The sequence below is a fragment of the Rhopilema esculentum genome, chromosome 16, assembly GCF_057945365.1.
Source record: "Rhopilema esculentum isolate cy_ngs chromosome 16, ASM5794536v1, whole genome shotgun sequence".
NCBI lineage: Eukaryota > Metazoa > Cnidaria > Scyphozoa > Rhizostomeae > Rhizostomatidae > Rhopilema > Rhopilema esculentum.
In genome coordinates this window covers 13,898,440-13,915,322 of record NC_142830.1, presented here as the reverse complement: position 1 = coordinate 13,915,322, position 16,883 = coordinate 13,898,440, and the positions used below count along the sequence as shown (strand labels likewise).

The 16,883-nt window shown below is 37.1% G+C and overlaps 1 protein-coding gene across 3 annotated transcripts; it reads right to left on the bottom strand.

The window, feature by feature from the left end:
* Positions 1–7,484: 7,484 nt before the first annotated feature.
* On the bottom strand, positions 7,485–16,278 carry LOC135682283 (uncharacterized). Of its 3 annotated transcripts, XM_065197103.2 has the most exons (7): positions 16,119–16,278; positions 14,654–14,741; positions 13,900–13,950; positions 13,277–13,351; positions 11,476–11,547; positions 10,767–10,832; positions 7,485–8,493 (listed from the first exon to the last, which is right to left on the bottom strand). In XM_065197103.2, the coding sequence occupies exons 2-7, from the start codon at positions 14,733–14,735 to the stop codon at positions 7,673–7,675; spliced, it is 1,167 nt and encodes a 388-aa protein (XP_065053175.2). In that variant the 5' UTR covers positions 14,736–14,741; positions 16,119–16,278; the 3' UTR covers positions 7,485–7,672. The 3 variants fall into 3 exon arrangements, with proteins under 3 accessions (XP_065053175.2, XP_065053177.2, XP_065053178.2); XM_065197105.2 differs by lacking the exon at positions 11,476–11,547; XM_065197106.2 differs by lacking the exons at positions 10,767–10,832; positions 11,476–11,547 and having other exon boundaries at positions 16,119–16,277.
* Between the last annotated feature and the right edge of the window lie 605 nt (positions 16,279–16,883).

Below are 16,883 nucleotides of genomic sequence, written 5' to 3'. Positions count from 1 at the left end.
CCTGCATGCCAGCCTGTGTTGAAGTGCCGCTCTGATGGAGAATGAGGGTAATGGATTAACAGTGAAAATGCCATATCTTTGCTTTCCTCTCCTTTCTTCAGCTCACAGGGGCACACGAAGCATATGGGGCTTCCATTTACTCTACGTTACTCTTTCATTATTTTCTTTGGCCTTCCTTTCCGCGTTCGCTCCTAATATCTCATGGCTCTTTCTACAAAGTAGAGTCGAAAAGCAGGACGGCAGTGATGACGTCATTTTCCTATTTTGTTCCGTTTTTCTAATGACAAGTACTCATATTTTCTTACGAGAATTGTGATACTCTTGTTCACAATTCCCGTGACTTAAGAGGATCTTGTTTCTAGGAAGGTTAAGCAACAGGCTTTCGCAACTCGCAAGCATACGCATACATGGACTACAGGACACCCTTCTGCCACAAGCCCGGTGAAAACCATTCTCGATCAGAAATTTTCTGTGCTCTCCTTTCCAAAAATCGAATGACCCGGCCAATTTTTCCATTTTCCAGCGTCCCTTATAGCCCTTGAAAGCTGAAATTTTTCCCCGTCTGTCTTAAGTTCCCTGTTTGGCTCGTCAGCCAACATGATTGCAAATATTACCCATTCCCTGCCAGCCCAAGACAAATCTTTCCGTCCTGTGCCATATTTTCCTGCTATCCTCCATCAAAAAAATTCTCGCCGGGCTTGTGTATCATTCGTTATCGCCTTTCTTTATATATCGCTTTGAGGCCCCAGTCAACTTCACTAGCCGAGGAGCTGTTTAGCTCCTTGACAGCTATGACACGGAAATTGAACTTAAAACAATTCGCAGTCACCTGTTTTGAAAAGACATTCAATAAGTTTATTCATGAGGTTTTCAGAAATTTTGTTATTGATACCTTTTTCTATTAAATCGGCCTATGTTTTTTAATCAGACTATAAATCTCATTCAATTTTCAAGAATAACGCCATTGCTTCAATATTAACAGTGCCGAAATCCGTTTTATCAGATCCCATGGTCTAACAAGACCTTTAGGCATGTGACCTTGAAAGTCAAGTTGCTGCTGGACACCAACTAACAGCGACCAGTCTATCACAAAGCAGTGCTTCTCTCTGCCATAGCGATAAAGCAGTGTCATTTCAAAGTATTGTGTTGCCTTTTAATGCTATGCAATAGACTTATTGCAACTTGATTTCAATAGCTCGTGGTTGCCATATTTCAAAGATACTGTAGCAGCTGGTCAACCGAAGTAGTCGCTTGATATGTTATCGAGCTCAAACAGTGAAACACACGACAGCGGCATTGAATTGCTCTGAAACAAACTGCTTATACTTGAATAATAACTGACGCCATAATCACGACGAGGCCCGAGGCTTGCTGAGCAACAACAACTAAAGCAATGTTGCCCTTCTGTCAGACCCTTTAAAAAATCTTGTCTTGGAGTAAGTGAAACAAATCTTTGAAAACATTTTCTGTTTCAAGGTCATATAAAGGTTAGGAGAACATTTGACTGTGTATTCATAACAATTTCATTTGGAGTTTTGGAGGTGCAATTCCAGTGAATACTTTAACAGCGAATGGTGCAAGACTTGATCCTTGCGGAACATCTTCGCACTGCTAAAGGCGTTTGTGCGGTAAGGAAAACGAAGGCGGTTTCGTTCCTATTTTGTCCTAATTTTAAAGAAGTTTTGCCTACTAATAAACGATTTTGGTGGCAAACAATTGAGAGGTGTTTAATCTATCTCAGCCTACAATTACAGAGAAAAGTAGTTGAGGCTTCTGAAGAATAGTTGATATTTTCTCTATCCTTTCAAAAATAACTTTTCCCTGACACCACCGATTCAATTATAGAGCTGCTAATCCAGCATAGACTCTGGAGTGGAAAGGGAGGTTTGAATTTACTGAGGCAACCTAATATAGAAAATTGCAAAATTGCACTTTAGAGTTCTGGTCTTGCCTATGAAAGGTCAGGTAGCCACCAATGGAATTTTGGGTCTATAAAATAGGCATGGAACTTGCATCGTCAAACTATTTATGACAAGAGCCAGAGGGACTAGTTTTATGATGATAAAATCCTTGGGGAGCCAAGTTAGTGACATAGATTACATGGGCAAATCCATAAACAAAAGAACTTTCCCATGGGCAAATCCATAAACAAAAGAACTTTCCCATAATGGGGTTTGAAATGGAGCACTAAGAAGTCACCGGCACACCCCAAAGGATCATTTTCAAACACCTCATAAAATTGCATTAAAGCGCGGGTAAAGCGCGGGAAGAAGAGTCATAATTAAGACTTTTGGGCAATTTGAAATACTTAACCACTTTTATCTTAACATTTAGCGAGACTGCAAAAAGCCCGTGCTTTTAATTTTAACTCCGTAAGGTTAAAACCTATCAGCCTTTGGCAGACTCCTTTCGTCATCAGCGACCACAATTTCATGCTCCTTAATAAACATTGAATGCTTGCGGGTGCTAAAAATGATTTTTTTTCTTGAGTGGGATGAAAAACAGTTATTTTCTTCCATGATTGATTCTTTCTTCAAATTTCGTATCAAAAATTTCAAATGAAAGCACCTGTGTGTTGCTACGCAGTTACCAAGTTCTAAATCCATGGAAACTCAAATTAGGGCAGAATTTATTGTCTGCATTCTTAACCTTTATAAATCTAAATGCTTCTAGCTTTGGTTCTCTACAGAGCTCATCAGGGCCAGAGAGTCTAGATCTCTTTTGCCATTTAAGAAATATCCCACTCCTGTGTCAAGGCCAACCCTGTCCGGTAAGGAAGCCAAAAAAGATCGTTAGCTTCACAGTCATCTGATTTCTTAAAATATGGTTATGTTGTTTTAATTAACAAATTTGAATGTAGTCGTTATTTAGAAAATATCTCTCAAGGCACACGAAAAGCCACGAAAAAGCACACGAAAAAAACGCACGAAAAAAAACAAGAATTAAACACAAGAGAAAACACACAACAGCAGACGGAAAACCACACGAAAAAGCACACGAAAAGCGCACGAGAAAGCACAAGAAAAGGCACACAAAAAGCCACGAAAAATCAAACGAAAAAAATCACGAAAAAGAACAAGAAACAAACACTAGAGAAAACACACAAAAGCAGACGAAAAAGCACACGAAAAAGCACACGAAAAGCGCACGAGAAAATGTTCCCAGATCACATAGAAGAAGGATAGGGTTGATAGATAAACATTAATTTCTTCACTCTTCAAAAAGAAACCTTACTCATTCCTTTTATTGTTACGTCCACTTTCATTACGCGCTGCCGCTGACCATATCACCCGTTGATATCATTATAAAGATCTGCTACAAAAGTTCCTTCAAGAAAACGCCCTGGGTGTTCTTTAGATCTTTTACTTTTTGGGAGGGGCGTTCTTTTGAGGGGTTTTCAAGAAGGGAACGTTTTATTGAATTAATATGGTAGGTAGCAGGGTAGGTAGAAAGCTAATGGAGTGTCCAATCATACATTTGTCTAATCGTTTCAGTTTTTCATCTTGTTACTTTGCAATGATTCAATTTCACTTTCAACTTTTGCATCCAAATTTTACTTCAGAGACGCATTTTTTTACATCTGAAAATGAGGGCCTAAATCGGTAGCTTTCGGCTCCTCATCTTGTTATACGCAGTTCCGACCCTGCCATCGATACCCTCTTTAACTCTGTGACTGAGGGTATCGTGTTCACACCCACTTCAAAACAGGAGAAAACTGAATGCTCCCATTTTTCAATTAAATGCCCCATAAGCTTGCAATTGATACCTATTAATTATATATAAATATTACAAAATGAAAATATATTACAGAGCAGTGTTGTGCAAGTTTCTAATAATCAAAAAACCAATGGCTAAAAAGAAAGAAAATGGGACATTTTTCATTGGGGATCAAGTTTGCATGTTTGTAAACAGAGGGAGGTCACCAGTCTCTAACGCCCAAGAGTGAACCTATTCCAGCATTTCATGAGAAAAATCAAGGCTGATTTCTTTTTTCATAAATTGCTTTCCAATTCGACCCAGTTCACAGCTACACCGCCCTAAGGCTAGCAGAAGTTGACAATGTCCCTGTGGCCATAAGAGGTCGAGAATCAAAACCCTTCTCAACTACTACATTTTTATCCAACTTTTTCCAATGCATAAATCTTTGAAACGACCGTTCAACTGTGAACTACCAAATTTCATCACACAAATGTAACGTTCTCATGAATAACCGCAGATGACATCAATATCGTATTGAAGTAATTTCAAGAGATCTTCTGTGGTGTCAAGATTAATCTTCTGGTGATGTTGTTACTATGTATCCCACCTATAGCATATATGATATTGGCGTCAGGTCTTCAGGCATCCTACGCTAGATCTACATGGCTTCATTTCGTTTTAAGTGATAAGATAAGTACGTCATATAGGTCGACCAGAAAATAGCTTGTTGCGCTTCTTTTGTCCTTGTGAAAGGTATTATGTTTAAAACGATTTTCAAGCTAGGCCATGGGATCTTAATAGCTTATAAATTGTTCTTTAAACCTGATGGTTCTTAATCTATTTGGTGAATGATCATGATTTGTGCATTGATCGCATATCTTAAAACCTCGGCAGGCTTGATATCCTGATAAAGGAGAATCGGCTCCCCTTCAAGCATGATACACTCATTTTTTTATAGGAAACAAAGGTCGATGTTGAGTACTCCAGTTTCTTAATGTTCTGGAAATTTCAATACTCATTGTTTCTTAAGAGTTTCTTTATTATGATGTCATGAATGATGTTATGAAATGTTCGTGACTTTTTTATCACGTCAAGAGATCTAGGCTAACAGGGCAATCTTGTTCTTGGATTTTACAAATTTTGTTGTTCTCAGTTTTATCACGATTTAATAGTTTCTTAATTTGTTTGCTTCGAGTTCTGAAGTTTCTTAATTTTTTTCTGACTGTCCAGTACTCGTTTCTTATAGCCAGTTTCTTATAAAAAATGAGTGTATGATTGCCAATGGAAACCGATTCCAGGGCCCCCGAAGAGGGGGACCGGTCGGCATGCCACTCCCACTTTTTTCAAAAGAAAAGAATTTGCTTGTCATACAAATGAGCTGACTTTGCAAAATCTTTGTCATGAGTCTTATTTCGACCATGACCCAATACCCGCTTTTCAAATTGCATCTCAGCCTATGCTTTCCCTTAGTTTTGACCTCCTGCCCCCAGAACAACCCATCAGCCTAGAGGATATTTCGTGTTTTTTTACTATTGAAATGGATGGGCAGAGAGCTGGAAAAGTGGATGTCATCCTAATGTATTTAGGATTCGTAGAGAAGACGCTAACGAGAAGGACCGGACTAACGGTTGTAAACTAGCATTGTGATACCTCGCAACTGTTAAGCGAGTGGACAACAACAGTCAGTTTCAATTGAATAAAAGAATTATAACTTTTATCACATATTCTGATATTTTATCACATAATCTAATTTAAAAAACGGCCAAAAAATCATTGCTTTTTACAATATTTATAGAAAAATGAAAAATGATAAATACGAGTCTCATATTTCAGAGCTGCGAATCAGTTCAAATCGATTGCATTTGTTAATCTCTAGGCACATGCAGCAATCCCTGCAACTCCTTTGGCAAACTGTGTGATTCTCATTCTACTGGTCAATCTAAAGTACCACTCACTATACTTTTAGCTGTAAAAATAAAACATGGACAAACAGATAACTACACAGATATGTTATTATTTTTTCTTCTTATTCTGTAACCCAAACAAGCAGTTGCAAAATACCGATGTATTAGAAAGGAAAGGTTTTAAATAGAATCGACAACGGAAATTTTAAACATAGCTGATTGAAGCTTGCATTTACTAGCCTGCCTGCAGACTCTTGAATTGAATACATTTGCAATTCAATTCAAGAGTCTGCAGGCAGGCTTGCATTTACAGGATAAGATCAATATGTAACATAAAAAACGAAACATAATTTTTTTTCAAGATCTCCAAAAATTAAGAATATGTACTTATAATTTAATAAGGTCATGGAGACACGTGTAAAGTATCCAACCAATGCCATAGAATTTCTAAACAAGGCCAGGCAGCCGTGAACGGTAAGCAGTAATAAGAAATGATCCAATCGTATCCAGAGCCAAAACTATTTTGATGGGCGTTGCATTTAGACGGGACCTCAAGGATTCGAACACTCTCGGATCCCCTTGATCCCCTATCCGAACTCTTTTTGGGTCCGGTACCGAAACGATCCCGTCGCGGATCCGGTTTGGGATTCAGCACGGACGCTTCAAAAAGTGATCCGGTACCGATCCGATCCCGAAAAGGCCCCGTGGAAACGGCCGGATCTGAGCTAGATCAGTACGGATAGGCATCGAGGGATCGAGGCTGAGGAATTCAATGACAAGACATCTAGGCACTTTCACAAAGAAATCTTTGTCTGGCATCAGAAAGTATCGTGCATTTAACGGTTTTTAAAATACTCTAAGGGCTCGAAGCGATCATTGATATAAATGTCAGGGTTGCCAGATTGGGAATTTCTGGGCAGAAGTTTCGAAACTTGGCCAATTTTAGAGTTGAATTTCCATGAAAATTTGTTTTTTGCCTACTACTTAATTTTAGCTATTTGCAGCTGAAATTTTGAGGATATTTCTTTATTCTATTTAAATTTTAACACTTTAAGTAATAGTCAAATTTTAAGAATGAAAGAGCAATGCTACACTATGCAAGCCCAAGTTTCAAAAGTTATCACCTTACCCAGCAATTAGCAAGGAACATTTTTTGAAGTTTCACAATTTCTCTTTTAAGTTTGGAAATTTTTTTTAAAAGGTGCGTGTGTTGAAACATATATACCACGCTTGTGCGGTGTAGTTAAAGAAAATTATCCAATTTGGCTTTTTAATCCTGATACATGCAACATTGAATCATGTTTCTAACTTCCATGCCGTCAGCCCAAAAGAACAAGCTTCTTATTTCTTCAGCCATCAACATTTCGAAAGTAAATAACAATTGTTGTAGACTCTCAAATCTAAAATCCAGGGCGATAGTAATGACTGCTTAAACGAATTCGTTCATTTCGTGATAATTTTTATTGTGATAATAATTCTCTCATGACCAAGTTTTAATCATCCTTCCAACAGAAATTCACAGGTTAGGTTTAAGAAAAAAGGTTCAAAGTGTTTCCTTTGTCCATTATTGCAAAATTTACGACAATAGCTTAAACATTCAATAGTTTAGACCGCCATTTACATGCTCGTGCAGACGAAAAATGTTAATTTACAATAACAGAAAGTGAAGCTAAGAGACACCAAGATATATCAAAACCCTGAAAGCTTTTGCTAGATGCTAAATGGAATCTAAAGAATAGATCTCACAAATGATACATCTTGTCAACATGACAAAACAGCTTATAGAAATGTCTTATCAAGGGTTTTCATATTCTTTGAGTTTTGTCAAAAGTTGCAGCTGTTTTCGAGGGATAAGAACAATCTTGAAGATGAAACCAAATCTTGAAGTTCCAATATGTATTGATACAAAAATATACATATACCTTGATCGGTAATATAACAAAAGCTAATTACATAACTATATAAACATATTGTTGATTGCTTTCGTTTGCTAAATACAAAACATTTCTCAATTCGCCATCAGTCGCTTCTAATAGAAAGTTCGATTACTAGGGAGCAAGTATCTTAGTTTATTTGCCACCAGGCCCGCAGCAGAAACGCGGGCAAACTGGGGCACATGATTGTTGGCAGACTGGTGGGCACTGTCCTGGTTGTTGTGGCATTGTTGGTGGTTGTTGTGGCATAGGCATAGGCTGAGGCATTGGCTGAGGCATTGGTTGAGGCATTGGTTGAGGCATTGGCATTTGCATCATGGGCTGTGGAGGCATCATAGGCATCTGCATTGGAGGAGGTTGACCCATGGGACCACAGCAAGAGTGCGAGCATTGGGGTGCACATTGCTGGGCACAGATCTGTGGGCACTGGTTCATCATCACCTGTTGGGGTGGAGCTGGGCCACAGCAGCTGTGTGGACACTGAGGGGCACACTCTTGTCTGCATTGTTGTGGACATGCCTGTGGGGGAGGAGGTGGAGGGGCTGCTTGAGGCAAAAATGAGATTTGAGGCTTACTGAAGGTGACAGAGAGCATCTGTGGTTGTTGTGGTGGAGCCATTGGCATGGGACATGCTGGTGGAGTGCAAGGCATTTGCATTGGCATCTGCATTGGCATCTGCATTGGCATTTGCATAGGCATCTGCGGAGGCATCTGCATAGGCATCTGTGGAGGCATCTGCATAGGCATCTGTGGAGGCATTTGTGGAGGCATTGGTGGCTGGCATCCCGGAGGCATACAAGGCATTTGTTGTGGCATTGGTGGTGGCATTGGGAGGTTTTGCATGCAGCAGCTTGGGCTGCATCCTTGAGCAGCGCATGTTTGAGGGCACGGTGCAGGGCAGTGAAGAGGTGGGCCATACTGTTGGATTGCAGGTGCCACACTGTCACCTAGAGGTCCTATAGAATAATAGAAAATGTTTATGATGAACCTTTCCTATGTCCTGTGAATTATCTATCGCAAATTACATTGTACATACAGGGTCTCACGGCAGGACACCAGTGTCCATACATGAAAAATGGAGTATCTACATATCATATTAATGGTGAACTGGCATTTTACACACAAGTAGACTGTTTCATTAAATTTCATTCATTTATTTATTTCATTCTTATTTCTTTTCATCCATGTTAGTCCTTTTTAGAAAACCGATTTGAAGGAAAACATGCTTAAAACATAAATTTGACAAATTAATGGCAAGTTACCATAAACCTAGCTGAATTGAATAGCATGTTCTTGCTACAGAAAATATTCGTTGGAATATTTATTGGTTTTCTAAAATGTTATGAAAATGACTATATATGCAATTGAAATGGATAACCAAAAGTATTGATATTTGAAAAGCAAGTGCTCACTTTCATCTAAATATTCACATTTTGAAGTTTATGTCTAATCGAAACTTTTGATTTACAAAATATTGTGTACAATCCCTGCCAAAAGTACTTGGAACACCCAGCAATTTACGCTGCATTTGATATCTTTCATTCCTTTCATGAAAAAAAATTACTACTTCCGCCCCGTTCCCCCTAAAATAATGTTGATGATTTAGAGAAACATCATAAAAGAAGCGCAAAAGAAAGTGCTTAATAAAATCCTAACCCGTTTGATAGTAAACCAACATTGTTCTGTAGGGGAGAGGGGGATGATTTATTTTGACCTTGGAAATTGATGTCAGTGTTTCAAGACTTTTGGCAGGCATTGCAGTTAATTTGAGTCTATTAATGAGTGCATCTAAAAAAGCAGCTCATTATTCACCAACATTTATTGCGCTTTTGATGTTTTGCAAATTTTTAAAAAGACAACAATTCTTTTAGTAAGCAGAAATTTGCTAACATCTATTGCAAGCATTTTTGATTTTTTTGAAGAGCCTAGAAGAGCCTAGAGGAAGCAGTTTAGTAAAGCATTTTGAAGTAAGGTCTTTGCTTACTGAATGTCTTGAATTATCGGCACAAAAACTTTGCAATATTTCCATTAACTTGTCAAATTGTACTGGAAGGCGGATTTTACAAAACATAACTTTTTCTAGATAACTTTTTTACTCTGTATCTAGACTGCCATGCAAATACATGTAATGAAATAGATAATTCATAACAAATTACATTTAGCTATTCTTGACACGCACTTTTCATAAAACAAATAAACAAATATTGTTGTTTCATTTTTCCCCGTTGTTTGTTGTAAAATTTATTTTGCTTGGAGTTTTTCGAGGGCAGGTCTTGCCAACACGAGGTAGCTCCAAGATCACTCTAGCCCTTGAATTTAACGTACATCAATAATTTCTAAAAGTTGGAATTTAACTAATTATGATTCAATGTGTTTTTTTTATATATTAAGTTATATTTAGATTCTTTGGATTACAATTTGTATTACTCGTGAAACCAATCCTTGCTCTTTTACAAAAAGTAAAATTCAATATTGATATATCGTCAGTCCTGTAGACAGCAAAACTGGATTGGAAAGGGGGGCATGGATAAAAATATAGCTTTTTATATACCTGCCTTACGAAATACTGTCAGATCAAGCTGCGCTTTTAGAATCTTCGAACTCAATTTTCGCAGATTATTGGGGGGAAATTGGGGGCATTGCCCCCTGCCCCTATTGTCTACGTGCCTGTATATCATTGAAAAAACAACACTGAAAGAATCTATACTAACTGCATTTTCATAAAGCACATAAAAAGGAAGGGTATAAGACTGAATGCTTATTTTAGAGTTCATAAGCTGCGGAGGGAGGGGGGTAAGCATTGCATCAACACTCCCTTGTGACTGTAGGAAGATAGAGGTTTATCAATAATATGATGATGCCTTGCCCTTCAGAAGGTGGGGAAAAATAAAGTATTTCCATTGAGATCATCTAGATATTACGTAAACACATCTAGAGGAGGGGTGTGGTGCCCGCCCATAAGAGAATGTGACCCTGATCATTAAGATAGAGAGTGATGCTCTTTAGAGATATTTTACGTTGCTTTTTTATTTGTTTAATAAATATCCATTTGTTTTTTATAACTTTAAAAAAAAAATAAGGACTAATTGTGAGCTTTCAACCCAGAATTTCCACATTTTTGAGTAGGGGTGGCTGGAAAACCGTTTTTCGCAACGTAATATTTACAAGACCCTATGTGTGCTTAGACGTGTGTGTGAGTGTGTGTGAGTGTGCAGTGCATCGATCTTACCGACGCCAAATGACGCTGCATTTCGCAATGCCGAATTCATTTGATGACTGGCAACGCTGAGCTTACCTGAAATAGACAAAAAAGAGGTCGTTATGAATTCGTGAGGTACGGTATATTGATTACCAGTTTTACATCAAGTATTACTACATGAAACATTGCAATAAGCAGGATTGTTGATCAACGATGTTGCAAACTGCTCAAGGTTAGAATAGGTAAACTTTTGAGGTAATAATAGATAAAGTTAGAAAAAAACTCTGCTCTTGCTCAACAATTTATTCAATACATCATCTGAATATAAATTGGCATATCAATGAATAATGATGAGAAAGTTCACGAAGTTTTACAAAAATGTGTTGAATCTGGTCTAACGTTCTGGATTGGACAAAACATATTGTGCCTAGTCTCTGATTGGCTGAATAAATAACCCACGTGTGAGATTTCCTAGGGACTTTTCCAGGGGGACATATCCAGCTTTTAACCTTGGGAAGAACCAGGACCCTTTCAACGTTTGACTTCACTTGTTTTTATCTCTTTTTGGAGGATGAAGTCAAAGATTTTCTTAATTTTTGAGGAATGCAACTAAACAAACGAAGAGTGGCCTTGTAAAAGGGAATTTTTTGCCCCCCCCCCCCCCTTATTCCCATCGCCACTGCTAGTTACTAAGCAACAAATTCCTGTTATCAGTGGATATTTGACTGCATCTACCTACCAATACTTTCTGTTAAGGCAGTGTGCAAGTTGCTGGCAGCAGCCATTGCTCCTGAGTGGCTCGCAATGTTCACTAGAAACAGTAAGATTACATAAATCGATCGTTTTTGCTTCAGTATCCAAAACTTTAACTTGTTAGTAATGTTAGGGTTAGAAAATGAGTTTTCTTTTCTTTTTTGTAGTAAAGACAGTCAAACTTCCACTGATAACAAAGTCACATTGCGAATCACCCAAAGCTCCAAATTTACACAGTACCAAAGACGCCGGCTTTATGGGAGCTTGGGAGCTCAAGCCAACTGGGGCGTTTTTAGGGGGCTCAACCACCCCTTGCAGCTTTTATAATGAGAACAGATTTTCGGTACAAAACTATTCAAGCATTTTGTCTCGATTTTTAAGAAGGAAATTATGAAATGCGCTTTTGGAATAACTGACGTATTTATCACGAGCACCTTGCAAACGACATGAGCAACTTTTTCATGACAAATTTTACGCTCACAGTTTTGAGCCACCTTTAAGAAAACGAAAAGTTGGCGCCTTTGCAGTGCACTACAAATAATATCGACCTGGTGTGAGAAGGAAACTATCAGAAGCTTTACAGGGCTCCAGACACATGGGAGGGCAGGGCCTCATACAGTGGGAGGGCAGGGCCTCAGACACATGGAAGGTTATTTAAGTACACTCTTTTCTTGTGGGAAAATTTTATAAGAACACGAGCCTCAAAACTGGTCAAAAGTTAAGAACAAATTAAGAACAAGCTGAGGCTGAGCTTCTGCAAAATGCAATTTGGAACAATGTTTTTTCTCAAAATCGAGGATTTTTAGCGATGTGTGGGTGCTTTTTCGGTGAATATTCAAATTTGTCAGCCAATTAAGGCTGTCTCACTCACTTTGTTGGCAAATGAGGCCTGAACACATCCTTAGAGCGAAAAAGCTAGCAATCCCACTGCTTACACCCACTTAATTTAAAAACAAATTAAGAACAATCCAGCCTCAGATTTTCGAAAAAATTAAGAACAGTCAGCCTGAACTTAAATTTACTGGTTCTTATAAAAAAATGACATACTCCCCTTCCTCCTATCTTAGCAACTTTCAAATTGCATTAGGCCCTTTGTTATAGCTACAATGATATTGATGGCGTTTTTATCAGGACAGATGTGCAAAGCTGTACATTTTTCAACAAAATATGTTTAAGTTTCCAACTTTGCCGCATTTTCCGCGTCTGTTTTGCAGTGCAACTAAAAATTGTTCTTATTTCAACCTCAACATGTTTTATTGATGTTCAGTAATTTCTAAATTATGTTCAATTATTTTAAAAAAAACGTTTAGCTCATGTTTATTGAAAATATGCTGTTGACAAACAAAATCTCTTTGCAAAATATGAACGGATGAAACTTCACAAGCAGGTATTGATTGGCAGGCATTGAAAAGGTCCGAATTCCCAGATCATTACAAAGCTGCAATGCTATTCAAATTTGCTATTTTCGCACGCGTTTATCTTGAATGGGAACCGAAAGTTTATGCGCCGAATTGACGCAAGTTCAAGGTGTGATCTCAAATCTTTTAGCTTTAAACTGATTTCTAATTAGTAAATTCATTGTGAATGTGTAAAATGGGTGTGAAATTCCAATTAATTAAGGCAAATGAGATTGCTTTTATGGCACTTCCCGACATTGTTTTAAAGATAGAATGTTTACTTCATCTATTTCATTGCTAAAAATAGCATTGTTTTCATTCTCGGTGTTTTCCATTTAAGATTCATTTTGAATATAACTTCTAGTAAACAATGCAGAATTATCTCCTTACCTGGTGCTTGTGCGGGAGCATTTTGTGGAGGAGCATCCTGCGCATCGTCATTATTATCGTCGCTGCCAATTTCCTCTAGATTAAACGAAAAAAATCATACCATTATACGTATGTGCATTAATAAATTAAATATTCGAAATTGATTATGCAGCTACCAGGAAGGCAATGTTCTAAGTTAGTTTTTAACAACTTTCTTATCAATAATGTCATTGTTGTTTGACCCTTTTTCAAAGATTTATGGTCCAAGCAAAATAACTGTAATCGTTTAGAGAGTGGAACATCTTTCTTTGCTAATATTTCGGCCAATTTGTAACATATTCATAGATATACTGTTTAGTGTTTTGTGGTCTGAATTCAAAAATTCGGTTTGTAACACCAACGCTTCCCCCACTTTGTATGCTCATTAAGGAAGTATCGACGTTTGAGTAATTTTTGCAATTTTTTCTAAATTAATTTTGAAATTTTTAGTTCACGATCTACGCCAATTTGTTGAATATAAGAAATAGTATATAAAAATTCAGACGTGTTTTCAACAAACTTCTTGGCAAATAACAAATACCCAGTTCACTTATGTTCTTCATTTTCACAGAAAACTACAACCGCAAAACCAAAATAAAATTAACCTTTCGTCTCTGCTTCCTTGTGTTTTACTTTCCTTGCTTTGTGTTTAAGACCTGTTCCGATATAACAAGAGCAAATAAAATGTTAATAACAAAACTGAAATAACATTTGTCGTACATGAGTAATACAATGTACACAGAGATGTTAGCACTAAGATCTAGTATTATATGAAATACTCAAAGTGTTTTAAGTCTCTTTTTTAATAAACAGACTTTGAATTAACGATTGTGAATAATGACTATTCTTTGCATTAGATATGAATATAAACATTAATTGTAATTTGTACATTAAATATTTTAAGTATGCTGTTTCCGATTTTCATTAACATGTTAAAGCTTTGTGGTACCGCGGTCTGCATTTAGGAAGGGAAAGGACTAACGTTGTGTTATATTTTACATTCCACTGTTAATAAAATATATATGTTAACTAAAAGACAGTCGAAACTCAAACAAACCGCAAAAAATGCACAAAGATATGTTTTCATCTCCTAAATGAATCAAAGCAAACAAACAAACAAAAGTTTAAAAGATATTACTTGATACAGTAGCAAACACCGTTTTCTTTATGTATGTTTTCCCAGGGCATTTAATTAATTGAATCTACTGCGGTTATTCTGGCTAATAATAATAATAATAGAAAATATGATAACAACTGGAAAATTGGCCTAAACAATAAACATGCAATAAAAATATTCGTAGTGTTTGCTGGTATTTTGATTCTAAAAAGTTTCATATTTTACGTGTAACATTTCATTACCTCTGCGCGGTCTGCCTTCAGCGTCAAGCACAAGAAGTATCACGACAATGAGGAGACAAAGATGCCTCCAGAAGGGACTCATGGTTGTCTGAGGAAGAACAAGAAGAAATTTCATGTTAAGTTACTATATGCTGACATACCCTTCTTTTTTCGAAGGTGACGCAGGGTAGGGAAGGAAAGGAGGCTGGTGTCAAGAGAACCCAGTCATCCTTTGAAATATGTGTTCTATCTGGCCCTACTCAACAAAACTCAATTTTTTGGGGGGGGGGGGACAGAAACCCATTGTATTCCTTCTCATTCAATACACTGTTACAAAGGAAATATACTGCAGATTGAGAATTATCAGGGGGCTCTAGCCCCCACCCCCTTCAGTTCCGACGGCCCTTAGTTACTGACAAGCAGAATCTATAAGTATTGCTTGTTTAGCATGTAAAACGTTTTGAAATTCTTGATAAAAACATCTCCTTCGTTTTTGATTTTACTGTTAGTTCAAGTCACAAATCATCACGTTTTTAGTCAGGGAGCAATTCCCTCTAAATGTTTGCCATACTTTAGCAAATATTTCTAGAAGAATTACAAGTGGAACATAGATGTACGGCAAAAAATTTCAAAGTGAATGCTTTTGTTAATTGCATTTTGCTACCATTTTGCAAAATGGCCCGTATATATGAACAGATGGGGACTCTTGCAAAACATTAACCTGAGGACTAAAATGAATATGCATAATCGTCCAGAGACAAAAGTTTAAGAATTCAAAATTGGCAAGTTTTCAATATAAGCTGTAGCACACACAAAGGGTACCAAAACGCAGGCTGCACCGATTTATTTCACTTTGATCTGAACTCGGTTTATGATTTTCACTTAAGAAAAAACCAAAAAATTTGTTCACTCGATGACTTAGTATAATGCTGTCTGTATGTACGGAATATCTAATTTTAAGGCATGTTCTCTAGTAAAAACCTCTTGTAGAGCCGCCTCCCCCTATAACACAAAAGTGTAATAAACGTCTCTTTTTCATAAACGCCGCACATATAAAACTGAGGTTTCATCAAAACTGAGATTTACTGGAACCCAAAATAATTTCTCTGAACTGACTAGCATATTATATATTTAATGTAACGCTGTCCATTACTGCTCTGTTCCTTTAACTTAGCAAAGAAAATATCAACATTTTCATTTGTTCGCTCGAATGATCTTAATCACTTCATTGAAGAATTCAAATTTAAAAAATGTATGACTTTGAAGAATCATTTTTAAAATGATCGATATGTCCTTATCAGACATAGTCAAAAGAAAAGTCGTAATTGTTGATTGTGAAATTTGTAAATAATATCAGTAACTGTCGTTGCCAAAACTTCTCCAAAGACCTGCCTAGAAACTGTTCCTTTTTATAATCTTCTACAAAAAGTTGACTTTTATATTCTAAACCACCGAAGAGTATGTAAAAAATGCTCGTTAAACTTACTTTCGTAGAATGTCTTTGTTGTTTGACTTCGAATAAAATTAAAATTGTTTTTTTACAAGCAGAAAATGTTAAGATTGCGAATGAAACTATCTACTGGATGGTGTTTGCATTGATATTCAGTGAAAGCATTCAAGCTTGACAGATGTGCGTCCCATTTGCTCAAGTACCAAACGGCGCGAAATGATGCTTTGTGGCGTGCTCAGGTAGCAGGTGAACGTCTATTCAGATCGATGATCGTTAATGCACACATTTGCTGCTCCATTCGCGAGAAGCGACGAACTGCGACGATTCAAGTCAATGCTTGTTAAGATGCTCTTTATTACATTGTATCCGAAATTGCTTAAATGAAAACTGCGAGAAAATGGTCCTGAAGTTTAGAAGCTATCTTAGGGATTGCTGCAAAGCATTGTGGGGAAACAGTTTGATCATTGTATGCCAAAAGATACTGGATGTTTTATGTTGTAAGGACCTGCTCTACGAGAAATCAGATCTCATTGAGGTGCCTCAGGGTTCCTGTCTTGGCCCTATTTCACTCCTAGAAAATACGTTATGTCTTTTTCTATTCTCAAAGCCTAGGAGCGCAATCATAGATAGATTTTACAATAAATAATATATCCAACAGAAGCAATATCGATTAATGAAAATCAACTTTAATTGGAAATTTTAAAAACCTAAAGTAAAAGGGCTTACAGTCATTATCCTTTAAACAAAAACTAAAATTTCTTACTAATTAACTTGACTCTTATAAAAAATTTTAAAATTTTT

Coding starts and splice junctions, on each gene's coding strand:
- LOC135682283 (XM_065197103.2), bottom strand. CDS start 14,735: ATGAGTCCCTTCTGGAGGCATCTTTGTCTCCTCATTGTCGTGATACTT. Junction 13,951..14,653: donor TGAAGGCAGACCGCGCAGAG/GTAATGAAATGT, acceptor ATATCGGAACAG/GTCTTAAACACAAAGCAAGG. Junction 13,352..13,899: donor CAAGGAAGCAGAGACGAAAG/GTTAATTTTATT, acceptor CGTTTAATCTAG/AGGAAATTGGCAGCGACGAT.